Source organism: Oncorhynchus mykiss, chromosome 32 (genome assembly GCF_013265735.2).
Source record: "Oncorhynchus mykiss isolate Arlee chromosome 32, USDA_OmykA_1.1, whole genome shotgun sequence".
Lineage (NCBI taxonomy): Eukaryota > Metazoa > Chordata > Actinopteri > Salmoniformes > Salmonidae > Oncorhynchus > Oncorhynchus mykiss.
The window spans coordinates 9,067,630-9,082,900 of record NC_050572.1 but is presented as its reverse complement, the minus strand read 5'-3'; the positions used below and the strand labels follow the sequence as shown (position 1 = coordinate 9,082,900).

Below are 15,271 nucleotides of genomic sequence, written 5' to 3'. Positions count from 1 at the left end.
TTGTGTCCCTACATTACCTTGGCCTGGGTTGTGACCCTACATTACCTTGGCCTGGGTTGTGACCCTACATTACCTTGGCCTGGGTTGTGACCCTACATTACCTTGGCCTGGGTTGTGACCCTACATTACCTTGGCCTGGGTTGTGACCCTACATTACCTTGGCCTGGGTTGTGACCCTACAGTACGTTACCTTGGCCTGGGTTGTGACCCTACATTACCTTGGCCTGGGTTGTGACTCTACATTACCTTGGCCTGGGTTGTGACTCTACATTACCTTGGCCTGGGTTGTGACTACATTACCTTGGCCTGGGTTGTGACTACATTACCTTGGCCTGGGTTGTGACTACATTACCTTGGCCTGGGTTGTGACTACATTACCTTGGCCTGGGTTGTGACTACATTACCTTGGCCTGGGTTGTGACTACATTACCTTGGCCTGGGTTGTGACTACATTACCTTGGCCTGGGTTGTGACCCTACATTACCTTGGCCTGGGTTGTGACCCTACATTACCTTGGCCTGGGTTGTGTCCCTACATTACCTTGGCCTGGGTTGTGACCCTACATTACCTTGGCCTGGGTTGTGACCCTACATTACCTTGGCCTGGGTTGTGACCCTACATTACCTTGGCCTGGGTTGTGACCCTACATTACCTTGGCCTGGGTTGTGACCCTACATTACCTTGGCCTGGGTTGTGACCCTACAGTACGTTACCTTGGCCTGGGTTGTGACCCTACATTACCTTGGCCTGGGTTGTGACTCTACATTACCTTGGCCTGGGTTGTGACTCTACATTACCTTGGCCTGGGTTGTGACTACATTACCTTGGCATGGGTTGTGACTCTACGTTACCTTGGCCTGGGTTGTGACTACATTACCTTGGCCTGGGTTGTGACTACATTACCTTGGCATGGGTTGTGACCCTACATTACCTTGGCATGGATTGTGACTCTACATTACCTTGGCCTGGGTTGGGACCCTACAGTACGTTACCTTGGGCTGGGTTGTGACTCTACATTACCTAGGCCTGGGTTGTGACTCTACATTACCTTGGCCTGGGTTGTGACTCTACATTACCTTGGCCTGGATTGTGACTCTACATTACCTAGGCCTGGATTGTGACTCTACATTACCTTGGCCTGGGTTATGACTCTACAGTATGTTACCTTGGCCTGGGTTGTAACTCTACATTACCTTGGCCTGGGTTATGACTCTATAGTACGTTACCTTGCCTGGGCTGTGACTCTACGTTACCTTGGCCTGGGTTGTAACCCTACATTACCTTGGCCTGGGTTGTAACTCTACATTACCTTGGCCTGGTGCAGGTCCACTCCGTACATGGCTAGTTTCTTGGCGTTCTCCAGAAAGGCCATGTCTGCCTGTGCTGGACTCATCGACCTGTAGATGGGACAGACGCCACATTAGCAAGAAGCAATATGGTATCATACAGTAGCGTGAATGACTCTGGCATTACAGATTAATTATGAGTAGCACATTCCTGCTGTGACAATGATTCACATAACACTGATTCACATAACAATGATTTACATAACAATGATTTACATAACACTGATTTACATAATAGTGCACACAGGTGACCCTATGCATCCAGTACAACCACCTCCCTCCTAATCTGAAGGTCTTGTGTGTGGGCATTCTGTTGAGTATACTGTATGGCATGTGTCTCTATGCCAGTGTGTGTGTTTGTGTGTGTGTATATGCATGTGTATATATGTGTGTGTGTGTGTATATGTGTGTATGTGTGTGTGTGTGTGTGAATATGTGTATGTATTGGTGTGTATGTGTGTGTGTATATGTGTGTGTGTGTGTTTATATGTATGTGTGTGTTTGTGTATGTGTGTGTGTGTGTGTATATGTGTGTGTGTTGGGGAAGGATGTGTGTGTGTATGTGTATGTGTATGTGTGTTTGTGTGTCTGTGTGTATTAAAACCCCGCCATGACCTGTATGTCTTATGCAACTCCATGACTTTCTCCTCCAGTCCCTTGGTTTGTCCCGGGGCCAGCCTCAGGTCCTTGGCGTAGTCAGGTGCGTGTGTCTCTGGGTCGTACTCCCCCAGCTCGGACTGCAGTGCGTAGGATCCCAGAAGGGCCAGTGTGACAAAGGAGCAGGGTAGACGGCCCCCCAGGATGTCCTTACGCAGCTGGAGACACAGGTAGTACCTGGCCAGGTGAAGATAAATAAAGGGGTGTGACTAAGTCCTTTTCAAACCAAGGTGCATATTGACAATAGACTAAGTCCTTTTCAAACCAAGGTGCATATTGACAATGGAGCAAACTGAAGATAGTCAGCGACTCCTGGCAGGAAAAAGGAAGTTTTCTTAATTTTAAAGAAAAACATTTGTGTTAACAATTAAATATATTTCCTACCGTTGTCCTATTAAGAAAACCTGTCGTACACACGCACAGAATACCTGTCGTACACAAACACACACACACACAGGCAGAATACCTGTTGTACACAAACAAAGCTAGAGGTCAGCATGAGGTCACAGACCACAGGGCTTCCAGGAAGCAGCAACAGAGAGATAAAGCATCCCAAATGGCACCATATTCCCTATAGGGCTCTGGTCAAAATATGCACTATGTAGGGAACAAGCAGACAGAGAGAAGACTAGCAGAGACAGAGAGCAGACTAGCAGAGACAGAGAGTAGACTAGAAGAGACAGAGAGCAGACTAGCAGAGACAGAGAGCAGACTAGCAGAGACAGAGAGCAGACTAGCAGAGACAGAGGGAAGACTAGCAGAGACAGAGAGCAGACTAGCAGAGACAGAGAGAAGACTAGCAGAGACAGAGAGCAGACTAGCAGAGACAGAGAGAAGACTAACAGAGACAGAGAGCAGACTAGCAGAGACAGAGAGAAGAGTGGCAGAGATAGAGAGCAGACTAGCAGAGACAGAGAGCAGACTAGCAGAGACAGAGAGCAGACTAGCAGAGACAGAGAGAAGACTAACAGAGACAGAGAGCAGACTAGCAGAGACAGAGGGAAGACTAGCAGAGACAGAGAGAAGACTAACAGAGACAGAGAGAAGACTGGCAGAGACAGAGAGCAGACTAGCAGAGACAGAGAGCAGACTAACAGAGACAGAGAGAAGACTAGCAGAGACAGAGAGAAGACTAACAGAGACAGAGAGAAGACTAACAGAGACAGAGAGCAGACTAGCAGAGACAGAGAGCAGACTAGCAGAGACAGAGAGAAGACTAACAGAGACCGAGAGAAGACTAGCAGAGAGAAACCAGACAGAGGAGCAGGTAGAGGTTTACCTGGTGATGTCTTCAGAAAGCTGGGCTGGGTCGGGTGGATAGAACTTCACATTGAAGGTAAAGTCATAATTGGTGCCTGAGGAAATAATCTGTCATCAAAACACATTCACATCACGGTAACACTTTCCTCTTGTTAAAACATGCACAGCGATGTTTTGAAAAACCTGGGTCGTATTCAATAGGCACCAAACGGAAACAAAACTGACTGTAAGGGAATAACATGAACTTGTTCAATAAGAAACGCACATTTGCGTTCCAAAACGTTTAGCTACGGCGTGCACTAATGAATACCCCCCCCCTGAGTAATGAATGACGACGGTATTTTCGTCTCACCTGTACATGATTGTGCGTCTGCACAGATCTTGTCTAACTTTGCACCTACGTAGGTGGAGCAGAAAATGAAACGAGGAAGTGTCACGGTGAGGTGTACAGCCTTTCCACATTCAGGGCGTGTTCGAGGAAGAAGCTAGCAAGCCAGCCAACTTTATCCGGTTAACTGGTGGTGCTCGACTTCCGCTGTGCGATCAGAACGCCCCCAGTGTGCGAGAGAGAAACGCTCTGAACTTACGAAAAGGCCCAGAGCGCACTGCCTGACGCTGGAGGAAATTTACTAACGCACCTACAGAATAATTACCATGAATTTAGCAAGAGGTTACAAGATAGGCTCTACACAATGAGAACAAAGCAGAAGCCTCACCTTGAACCTGCCTGCGGATCTCCTTGGTGAAATCCATCCAGGTCTGTGGAAGATGAGAAGGAACATCATCAGACAAAACAAGGACTCAGACGTGGCTCCAATTATAACTGAACATCAAACACTAGATACAAGAAGCATGTGTCTAATATGTACAGTATCTACAGTGGCAAGAAAAAAGTATGTGAACCCTTTGGAAATACCTGGATTTCTGAATAAATTGGTCATCAAATTTGATCTGATCTTTAATCTAAGTCACAACAATAGACACACATTGTGTGCTTAAACTAATAACACTAATTATTAGAATTGTTCTTGTCTATATTGAATACATAATGTAAACATTCACAGTGTAGGTAGGAAAAAGTATGTGAACCCCTAGACTAATGGCTTCTCCTAAAGCTAATTGGAGTCAGGAGTCAGCTAACCCGGAGTCCAATCAATGAGATGAGATTGGAGATGTTGGTTAGAGCTGCCTTGCCCTATAAAAAACACTCACAAACATTTGAGTTTGCTATTCACAAGAAGCATTGCCTGATGTGAACCATGCCTCCACAAAAGAGATCTCAGAAGACCTAAGATTAAGAATTGTTGACCTGCAAAAAGCTGGAAAGGGTTATAAAGTATCTCTAAAAGTCTTGATGTTCATCAGTCCACGGTAAGACAAATTGTCTATAAATGGAGAAAGTTCAGCACTGTTGCTACTCTCCCTAGGAGTGGCCATCCTGCAAAGATGACGGCAAGAGCACAGCGCAGAATGATCAATGAGGTTAAGAAGAATCCTAGAGTGTCAGCTAAAGATTTACAGAAATCTCTGGAGCATGCTAACATTTATGTTGACGAGTCTATGATATGTAAAACACAAAACAAGAATGGTGTTCATGGGAGGACACCACGGAAGAAGCCACTGCTGTCCAAAAAAAACATTGCTGCACGTCTGAAGTTCGCTAAAGTGCACCTGGATGTTCCACAGCGCTACTGGCAAAATATTCTGTGGACAGATGAAACTACAGTTGAGTTGTTTGGAAGGAACACACAACAGTATGTGTGGAGAAAAAAAGGCACAGCACACCAACATCAAAACCTCCTCCCAACTGTAAAGTATGGTGGAGGGAGCATCATGGTTTGGGGCTGCTTTGCTGCCTCAGGGCCTGGACAGCTTGCTATCACCGACGGAAAAATGAATTCCCAAGTTTATCAAGACATTTTGCAGAAGAATATATATTTGACTTATTCTTTGGTCTGTGTATGTTTTTCCCCCAGTCAACCAGTCAATTAGGGCGTTAGGGGCGGTACCCCACTTGTGATTGGTAAAAAAATATGACATATCATGTAATTCATGGATTTTAAATGCTTATAGTAAATTTGTACATTTTCCAGATTAAAATATATTGTTCATAACAAGCTGTTACTTACTACTCTGCTCCACAGTGACCGCCAGCAGCAGCCGCTCCTCTTCCGTGGGCGCATAGGCCGTGAGAACACTTCTTGGGGATTGCTTTGCCAACAATTTACAATGAGGTGAGGAACTGCCCCAACAAAATCGCAGGATTCCATAGCAGAAATCATAGCAGCATAAAGTAAACAAACCATCCTGGGGCTTAAATTCGCGTTCAGTCAGAACTTCTGGGTCTGCTCTAGTCTCTCTCCCAATGACTGTCGCGCCAGATGGCTTCCGCACGCGAGGCTAGATGTGCTCGATCAGGTACAGACGGCACTAAAGCAAAAGGCTAATTGTAATTAATTAACTTGTAAATAAATATTCATAACAGTCATGGGAGCCTGAGACCTGATAAACCGGACAACTTCATCTAACAAGAGTCCGAGGACAGAGGGATTCACTAGCTAGAACCATCTCATCAAGGATCTGGTAGAACCAAAGAGTATGAAGTTGGCTGGCCAACTTGATTGTTTCCCCATGTGGTTCATCAGGTTCCACTGTCATGTTCTGTGGACTAAAACAGCATAAAACCTGGTGCATCACAAAGCATGATCAAATGAATTAACCAGCTACAGTAATGTTTGGAGACATTGAGAAAAAAAAAATGTGGTCATTTTTTTGTGTGAGATTAACCAGTTATCTACCTTTGATAAGCAGCTAGATATAGCTAGCTGGTAGCTTGCTAGCTAGTTGGCTCTCATGAGTCTTTCTAAACTCAAATCTGACTAACTTGGAAATATAAAGTTACACACCTTGACCAATGGTATGTGGACACCAGCTCGTTGAACATTTCATTCCAAAATCATGGGTATTAATATGGAGTTGGTCACCCGTTTGCTGCTATAACAACCTCCACTATTCTGGGAAGGCTTTCCACTAGATGTTGGAACATTGGAGAGAAGCCCAGAATCGTAGCTTTAAGATTTCTCTTCACTGGAACGAAGGACCCCGAACCATGAAAATCAGCCCCAGACAATTATTCCTCCTCCACCAAACTTTACAGTTGGCACTATGCATTGGGGCAGGTAGCGTTCTTCTGACATCTCCCAGAAACCCAGATTCGTCCGTCGGACTGCCAGACGGTGAAGTGTGATTCATCACTCCAGAGAACTCATTTCCACTGCTCCAGAGTCCAATGGTGGTGAGCTTAACACCACTCCAGCCGACGCTTGGCATTGTGTATGCTGAGCTTAGGCTTGTGACCCATTTCATGAAGCTCCTGACGAACAGTTCTTGTGCTGATGTTGCTTCCAAAGACAGTTTGGAAGTTGGTAGTGAGTGTTGCAACGGAGGATAGTGTTACGGTGAGTGAATGAGGACCCAAAAGCGAACTAACTTAAACAGAGCTTCTTTAATAACCAAACATAGGTAGGCTCAGATAGACCGGCAGATTCCGACAGGACAGGACAAGGTTACAGCAAACATGACGATAGTCTGGCTCAGGCATGAAACACAACAAACAAGAATCCGACAAGGACAGGAACAAAAACAGAGAGAGATATAGGGGACTAATCAGAGGGAAAAGGGGAACAGGTGGGAGAAGGGGTGACGAGGTAGTCAAGAGGAGACAAGGAACAGCTGGGGGAAAGCGGGGGAGAAAAGGTAACCTAATACGACCAGCAGAGGGAGACAGGGTGAAAGGAAAGGACAGAAAGACACAACATGACAATACATGACAGATAGACGCACTATACGCTTCAGCACTTGGAGGTCCTGTTCTGTTAGCTTGTATAGCCTGTCACTTCACGGCTGAGCGGTTGTTACTCCTAGACGTTTCCACTTCACAATAACAGCACTTACAGTTGACCATGGCAGCTCTAGCAGGGAAGACATTTTACAAACTGACTTGTTGGAAAGGTGGCATCCTATGACGGTGCTACGTTGAAAGTCACTGAGCTCTTCAGTAAGGTCATTCTACTGCTATTGTGTCCTATGGAGATTGCATGGCTGTGTGCTCGATTTCATATACCTGTGAGCAATGGGTGTGGCTGAAATAGCTGAATCCACTAATTTGAAGGAGTGTCCACATACTTTTGTAAACATAGTGTATTTCAGAATGAAAGTTACCTGGCTAGCGCATCATGCTTTGTGAAGTGTTAGCTACCTCTCCCCAGTTAGATAATGCTTTGTGACATTATGTTAGCCAGCTATCCCCAGTTAGATAATGCTTTGTGACATTATGTTAGCCAGCTATCCCCAGTTAGATAATGCTTTGTGACATTATGTTAGCCAGCTATCCCCAGTTAGATAATGCTTTGTGACATTATGTTAGCCAGCTATCCCCAGTTAGATAATGCTTTGTGACATTATGTTAGCCAGCTATCCCCAGTTAGATAATGCTTTGTGACATTATGTTAGCCAGCTATCCCCAGTTAGATAATGCTTTGTGACATTATGTTAGCCAGCTATCCCCAGTTAGATAATGCTTTGTGACATTATGTTAGCCAGCTATCCCCAGTTAGATAATGCTTTGTGACATTATGTTAGCCAGCTATCCCCAGTTAGATAATGCTTTGTGACATTATGTTAGCCAGCTATCCCCAGTTAGATAATGCTTTGTGACATTATGTTAGCCAGCTATCCCCAGTTAGATAATGCTTTGTGACATTATGTTAGCCAGCTATCCCCAGTTAGATAATGCTTTGTGACATTATGTTAGCCAGCTATCCCCAGTTAGATAATGCTTTGTGACATTATGTTAGCCAGCTATCCCCAGTTAGATAATGCTTTGTGACATTATGTTAGCCAGCTATCCCCAGTTAGATAATGCTTTGTGACATTATGTTAGCCCGCTATCCCCAGTTAGATAATGCTTTGTGACATTATGTTAGCCAGCTATCCCCAGTTAGATAATGCTTTGTGACATTATGTTAGCCAGCTATCCCCAGTTAGATAATGCTTTGTGACATTATGTTAGCCAGCTATCCCCAGTTAGATAATGCTTTGTGACATTATGTTAGCCAGCTATCCCCAGTTAGATAATGCTTTGTGACATTATGTTAGCCAGCTATCCCCAGTTAGATAATACTTTGTCACATTATGTTAGCCAGCTATCCCCAGTTAGATAATGCTTTGTGACATTATGTTAGCCAGCTATCCCCAGTTAGATAATGCTTTGTGACATTATGTTAGCCAGCTATCCCCAGTTAGATAATGCTTCGTGACATTATGTTAGCCAGCTATCCCCAGTTAGATAATACTTTGTGACATTATGTTAGCCAGCTATCCCCAGTTAGATAATGCTTTGTGACATTATGTTAGCCAGCTATCCCCAGTTAGATAATGCTTTGTGACATTATGTTAGCCAGCCATCCCCAGTTAGATAATGCTTTGTGACATTATGTTAGCCAGCTATCCCCAGTTAGATAATGCTTTGTGACATTATGTTAGCCAGCTATCCCCAGTTAGATAATGCTTTGTGACATTATGTTAGCCAGCTATCCCCAGTTAGATAATGCTTCGTGACATTATGTTAGCCAGCTATCCCCAGTTAGATAATACTTTGTGACATTATGTTAGCCAGCTATCCCCAGTTAGATAATACTTTGTGACATTATGTTAGCCAGCTATCCCCAGTTAGATAATGCTTCGTGACATTATGTTAGCCAGCTATCCCCAGTTAGATAATACTTTGTGACATTATGTTAGCCAGCTATCCCCAGTTAGATAATACTTCGTGACATTATGTTAGCCAGCTATCCCCAGTTAGATAATACTTTGTGACATTATGTTAGCCAGCTATCCCCAGTTAGATAATGCTTTGTGACATTATGTTAGCCAGCTATCCCCAGTTAGATAATACTTTGTGACATTATGTTAGCCAGCTATCCCCAGTTAGATAATACTTTGTGACATTATGTTAGCCAGCTATCCCCAGTTAGATAATGCTTTGTGACATTATGTTAGCCAGCTATCCCCAGTTAGATAATGCTTTGTGACATTATGTTAGCCCGCTATCCCCAGTTAGATAATACTTCGTGACATTATGTTAGCCAGCTATCCCCAGTTAGATAATGCTTCGTGACATTATGTTAGCCAGCTATCCCCAGTTAGATAATGCTTTGTGACATTATGTTAGCCAGCTATCCCCAGTTAGATAATGCTTTGTGACATTATGTTAGCCAGCTATCCCCAGTTAGATAATGCTTTGTGACATTATGTTAGCCAGCTATCCCCAGTTAGATAATGCTTTGTGACATTATGTTAGCTAGCTATCCCCAGTTAGATAATGCTTCGTGACATTATGTTAGCCAGCTATCCCTAGTTAGATAATGCTTTGTGACATTATGTTAGCCAGCTATCCCCAGTTAGATAATGCTTTGTGACATTATGTTAGCCAGCTATCCCCAGTTAGATAATGCTTTGTGACATTATGTTAGCCAGCTATCCCCAGTTAGATAATGCTTTGTGACATTATGTTAGCCAGCTATCCCCAGTTAGATAATGCTTTGTGACATTATGTCAGCCAGCTATCCCCAGTTAGATAATGCTTTGTGACATTATGTTAGCCAGCTATCCCCAGTTAGATAATGCTTCGTGACATTATGTTAGCCAGCTATCACCAGTTAGATAATACTTTGTGACATTATGTTAGCCAGCTATCCCCAGTTAGATAATGCGTTTTCCCTTATATCATCTGCATGCTTGTTGAGTTCTCCCTGGTGCACTCGTTTGTGCGTGAGCTGCCTGCTCGCTCAAAATAGTTTAATCTAATCCGTTCTAAACCGTGGCAGCATGTGGTCATTTGGTTTTTGACATGCAAAAGTGAAATAGGTGTATTGATGCTGTTGTTCAAATGCACAGATTGCTTCATATATCCTCTCAATAGAAACCACCGATAGTTTGAAAACTTGGCATCATATTTCTGTCATGACAACTCCAACCACCTCGCGCGCCCCGGGGTTTTCAGCCAATCAGGTGACAACTCCAACCACCTCGCGCGCCCCGGGGTATTCAGCCAATCAGGTGATAACTCCAACCACCTCGCGCGCCCCGGGGTATTCAGCCAATCAGGTGACAACTCAAAAGACACCTCAACTTGTGGGTCACAAAGCAAAAAACAGTTTGGAAACTTTGAGCAACAGACCTTCATGGAGGGCGACTCCCAGATGGCCAGACCGTAGTAGTCTCTCTCCAGCAGGTTGAGGTGGTCACACACCTTGGTGAACAGCTCCACACCTTTGGCATGTTTCTACAGGGAAGAGAGAGATGTCATACAGAGACATAATAAACCTGTCTTTAACTGTGTAGTGAATTGACCATGTTTCTAAAAGCAGGAGAGATACCGTGTCTCCTGAAACTATTCCGACCCACTGACTTTTTCTAAAAAAAATACAAACAAAAAAAATCTAAAATGGATTAAATTGCTTTTTTCCCCTCATCAATCTACACACAATACCCCATAAAGACAAAGCAAAGCAAAAACAAGTTGTATAAAAAAAAAAAAGAATTGATGAGAAAAATCAACTGAAATATCACATGTACATAAGTATTCACACCGTTTTTACTCAGTACTTTGTTGAAGCACCTTTGGCAGTGAGTACAGCCTCGAGTCTTCTTGGGTGTGACGCTACAAGCTTGGCACACCGGTATTTGGAGAGTTTCTCCCCTTCTTCTCTGCAGATCCTCTCAAGCGCTGTCAGGTTGGATGGGTAGCATCATTGCACAGCTATTTTCAAGTCTTTCCAGAGATGTTTGATCGGGTTCAAGTCTGGACTCTGACTGGGCCACTCAAGGACATTCAGAGACTTGTTCTGAAGCCACTCCTGCGTTGTCTTGGCTGTGTGCTTAGGGTCGTTGCTCTGTTAGAAGGTGAACCTTCGCCCCAGTCTGAGGTCCTGAGCGCTCTGGAGCAGGTTTTCATCAAGGATCTCTGTACTTTTCTCCATTCATCTTTTCCTCGATCCTGACTTGTCACCCAGTCCCTGACGCTGAAAAACATCCCCACAGCATGATGCTGCCACCACCATGCTTAATTGTAGGGATGGTGCCAGGTTTTCTCCAGGCGTGACGCTTGGCATTCAGTCCAAAGAGTTCAATCCAGGTTTCATCGCACCAGAGAATCTTGTTTCTCATGGTCTGAGAGTCTTTAAGTGCATTTTGGCAAACTCCAAGCAGGCTGGCATGTGCCTTTTACTGAGGAGTGGCTTCCGTCTGGCCACTCTACCATAAAGGCCTGATTGGTGGAGTGCTACAGAGATAGTTGTCCTTCTGGAAGGTTCTCCCATCTCCATAGAGGAAATCTGGAGCTCTGTCAGAGTGACCATCGGGTTCTTGTTCACCTCACTGGCCAAGGCCCTTCTCCCCTGATGGCTCAGTTTGGCCAGGATGCCAGCTCTGGGAAGAATCTTCCAAACTTCTCCATTTAAGAATGATGGAGGCCACTGTGTTCTTGACCTTGATTTTTTTGGCACCCTTCCCCAGATCTGTGCCTCGACACAATCCTGTCTCGGAGCTCTACGGACAATTCATTCGACCTCATGGCTTGGTTTTGCTCTGACATGCACTGTCAACTGTGGGACCTTATATAGACAGGTGTGTGCATTTCCAAGTCATGTCCAATCAATTTAATTTACCACAGGTGGACTCCAATCAAGTTGTAGAAACATCTCAAGGACGATCAATGGAAACAGGATGCACCTGATCTCAATTTTGAGTCTCATAGCAAAAGATCAGAATAATTATGTAAATACGGTATTTATGTTTTTAATATATTTGTAAACATTTATAAAAAACTGTTTTCGCTTTGTCATTTTGGGATATTGTGTGTAGATTAATGAGGAAAATAATTAATTTAATCAATTTTAGAATAAGGCTGTAACGTAAGAAAATGTGGAAAAAGTCAAGGGGTCTGAATACTTTCGGAAGGCACTGTACCCGAAAAAGCCAGTCTAGCAATATATATAGCGCACAGAATTAAAAAGCAGTTGTCGGATATTATTCATTCTAATCAGAAAGGCATTTTACATGGACGATATATTGGAAATAATAGAACACTGGGAAATATCTGGGAAACCAGTCCTGCTATTCATAGCTGACTTTGAAAAGGCTTTTGATAAAGTACGGCAGGAGATTATATATAAAAATGCCTGGAATATTTTCAATTTTTGGGAATCTCTTATAAAATGGGTTAAAGTCATGTATTACTTAAAATGAAAATGACTTGTGTCATGCACAAAGTAGATGTCCTAACGGACTTGCCAAAACTATAGTTTGTTAACAAGACATTTGTAGAGTGTTTGAAAAACGAGTTTTAATGACTCCAACCTAAGTTTATGTAAACTTCCGACTTTAACTGTATATGTATGTACGGTGCAAGTCAAAAGTTTGGACACACCCACTCATTCAAGTTTTTTAAAAAGTTTTTTAAAAAGTTTAAAAACTATTTTCTACTGTACATTGTAGAATAATAGAGAAGACATCAAAGCCTGGCCTCCACAATCACCTGACCTCAACCTAATTGAGATGGTTTGGGATGAGTTGGACCGCAGGGTGAAGGACAAGCAGCCAACAAGTGCTCAGCATATGTGGGAAATCCTTCAAGACTGTTAGAAAAGCATTCCAGGTGAAGCTGGTTGAGAGAATGAGTGTGCAACGCTCATCCTGGCAAAAGGTGGCTACTTTGAAAAATCTCAAATATAAAATAGATTCTGATTTGTTTAACATTTGATTTGTTTTGGTTACTACATGATTCCATATGTGTTATTTCATAGTGTGTCCAACCTTTTGACTGGTACTGAATGAACAAATCGGACAAGTTTATAGGATTTGGCAAGACAGCACAAACCGTCCTGGATCCCCCAGGCTATGTATCCTAGGATTCCAGCGATAATAAAGAATGATTTGATAATATTGGGACTTACATCCAGCTCACACTCATACAGAGTGTCGTCCAGCAGTGTAACTTTAATTTGCATGATCCTGGGTCGACGGGGAGCCTTAGGAGGTTGAGCGTCTTCCTCCGCTATCTTCTCCTTTAGCCCTTTCTCTCCCTCCCCCTCCTCGCCCTCTCTTCCTTCTCCCACTCCCTCAGGGTCCTCCTCCTTTTTCTCCTTCTCCTGGGCACTGTCCTCTTGTCTTTTCTCCTTGTCCGTCTCTCCCCCCTCGTCCTCCGAGTCTTTCTCGGGGTCTTCCTTCTGGTCTACCTGGACAGGCTGGAGGAAAAGACACAAGACACATTTTTAACACATTCCATTTTATATTCATTCCAAAAACACACACATGGACACATTTGCATCTGTGTGTAAGACAAACATGCTTGCTTAAAGCTACACAGAACAAACAACTTTACAAACGACAAAGACATGATATTGATACAGTTGAAGTCGGAAGTTTACATACACCTCAGCCAAATACATTTAAACTCAGTTTTTCACAAATCCTGAAATACTAGTAACAATTCCCTGTCTTAGGTCAGTTAGGATCACCACTTTATTTTAAGAATGTGAAATGTCAGTATAATAGTAGAAAAAAATATTTATTTTAACTTTTATTCCTTTCATCACATTCCCAGTGGGTCAGAAGTTTACGTACACTCAATTAGTATTTGGTGCATTGCCTTTAAATTGATTAACTTGGGTCAAACATTTCAGGTAGCCTTCCACAAGCTTCCCACAATAAATTGGGTGAATTTTGGCCCATTCCTCCTGACAGAGCTGGTGTAACTGAGTCAGGTTTGTAGGCCTCCTTGCTCGCACACGCTTTTTCAGTTCTGCCAACAAAATTCCTGTAGGTTTGAGGTCAGGGCTTTGTGATGGCCACTCCAATACCTTGACTTTGTTGTCCTTAAGCCATTTTCCCACAACTTTGGAAGTATGCTTAGGGGTCATTGTCTATTTAGAAGACCCATTTGCGTCCATGTCTCCACGTAATTTTCCAACCACATGATGCTATCTAGTATGTGAAGTGCACCAGTCCCTCCTGCAGCAAAGCACCCCCACAACATGATGCTGCCACCCCCGTACTTCATGGTTGGGATGGTGTTCTTCGGCTTGCAAGCCTCCTCCTTTTTCCTCCAAACATAACGATGGTCATTGTGGCCAAACAGTTCTATTTTTGTTTCATCAGACCAAAGGACATTTCTCCAAATGTACGAACTTTGTCCCCGTGTTCAGTTGCAAACCGTAGTCTGGCTTTTTTATGGCGGTTTGGAGCAGTGGCTTCTACCTTGCTGAACGGAGTTTCAGGTTATGTCGACATAGGTCTCGTTTTTACTGTGGATATAGATACTTTTGTACCTGTTTCCTCCAGCATCTTCACAAGATCCTTTGCTGTTGTTCTGGGATTGATTTGCACTTTTCGCACCAAAGTACGTTCATCTCTAGGACACAGAACGCGTCTCCTTCCTGAGCGGTATGACGGCTGCGTGGTCCCATGGTGTTTATACTTGTGTACCATTGTTTGTCTAGATGAACGTGGTACCTTCAGGCGTTTGGAAATTGCTCCCAAAGATGAATGAACCAGACTTGTGGAGGTCTACAATCTTTTTTTCTGAGGTCTTGGCTGATTTCTTTTGATTTTCCCATGATGTCAAGCAAAGAGGCACTGAGTTTGAAGGTAGGCCTTGAAATACATCCACAGGTACACCTCCAATTGACGCAAATGATGTCAATTAGCCTATCAGAAGCTTCTAAAGCCATGACATCATTTTCTGGAATTTTCCAAGCTGTTTAAAGGTACAGTCAACTTAGTGTATGTAAACTTCTGACCCACTGGAATTGTGATACAGTGAATTATAAGTGATATAACCTGCCTGTAAACATTTGTTGGAAAAATTACTTGTGTCATGCACAAAGTAGATGTCCTAACCGACTTGCCAAAACTATAGTTTGTTAACAAGAAATTTGTGGAGTGGT

General features: G+C 43.5%; 1 protein-coding gene across 10 annotated transcripts in view; it reads right to left on the bottom strand.

Annotated features, from left to right (window-relative positions):
• LOC110489366 (protein 4.1-like) overlaps positions 1-15,271 on the bottom strand; it is a 115,901-nt gene that overhangs the window by 79,596 nt on the left and 21,034 nt on the right. For 9 of the 10 annotated variants that reach the window (XM_036970783.1, XM_036970787.1, XM_036970790.1 and 6 more), the window contains 7 exons: positions 13,280-13,570; positions 10,504-10,608; positions 3,980-4,022; positions 3,616-3,660; positions 3,283-3,358; positions 1,962-2,180; positions 1,310-1,397 (listed from right to left, as the gene is read on the bottom strand). In XM_036970783.1, the coding sequence (XP_036826678.1) occupies positions 1,310-1,397; positions 1,962-2,180; positions 3,283-3,358; positions 3,616-3,660; positions 3,980-4,022; positions 10,504-10,608; positions 13,280-13,570 (867 nt within the window). The remainder of the gene's footprint in view (positions 1-1,309; positions 1,398-1,961; positions 2,181-3,282; positions 3,359-3,615; positions 3,661-3,979; positions 4,023-10,503; positions 10,609-13,279; positions 13,571-15,271) is intronic. The other variant, XM_036970788.1, reaches the window with a different exon arrangement.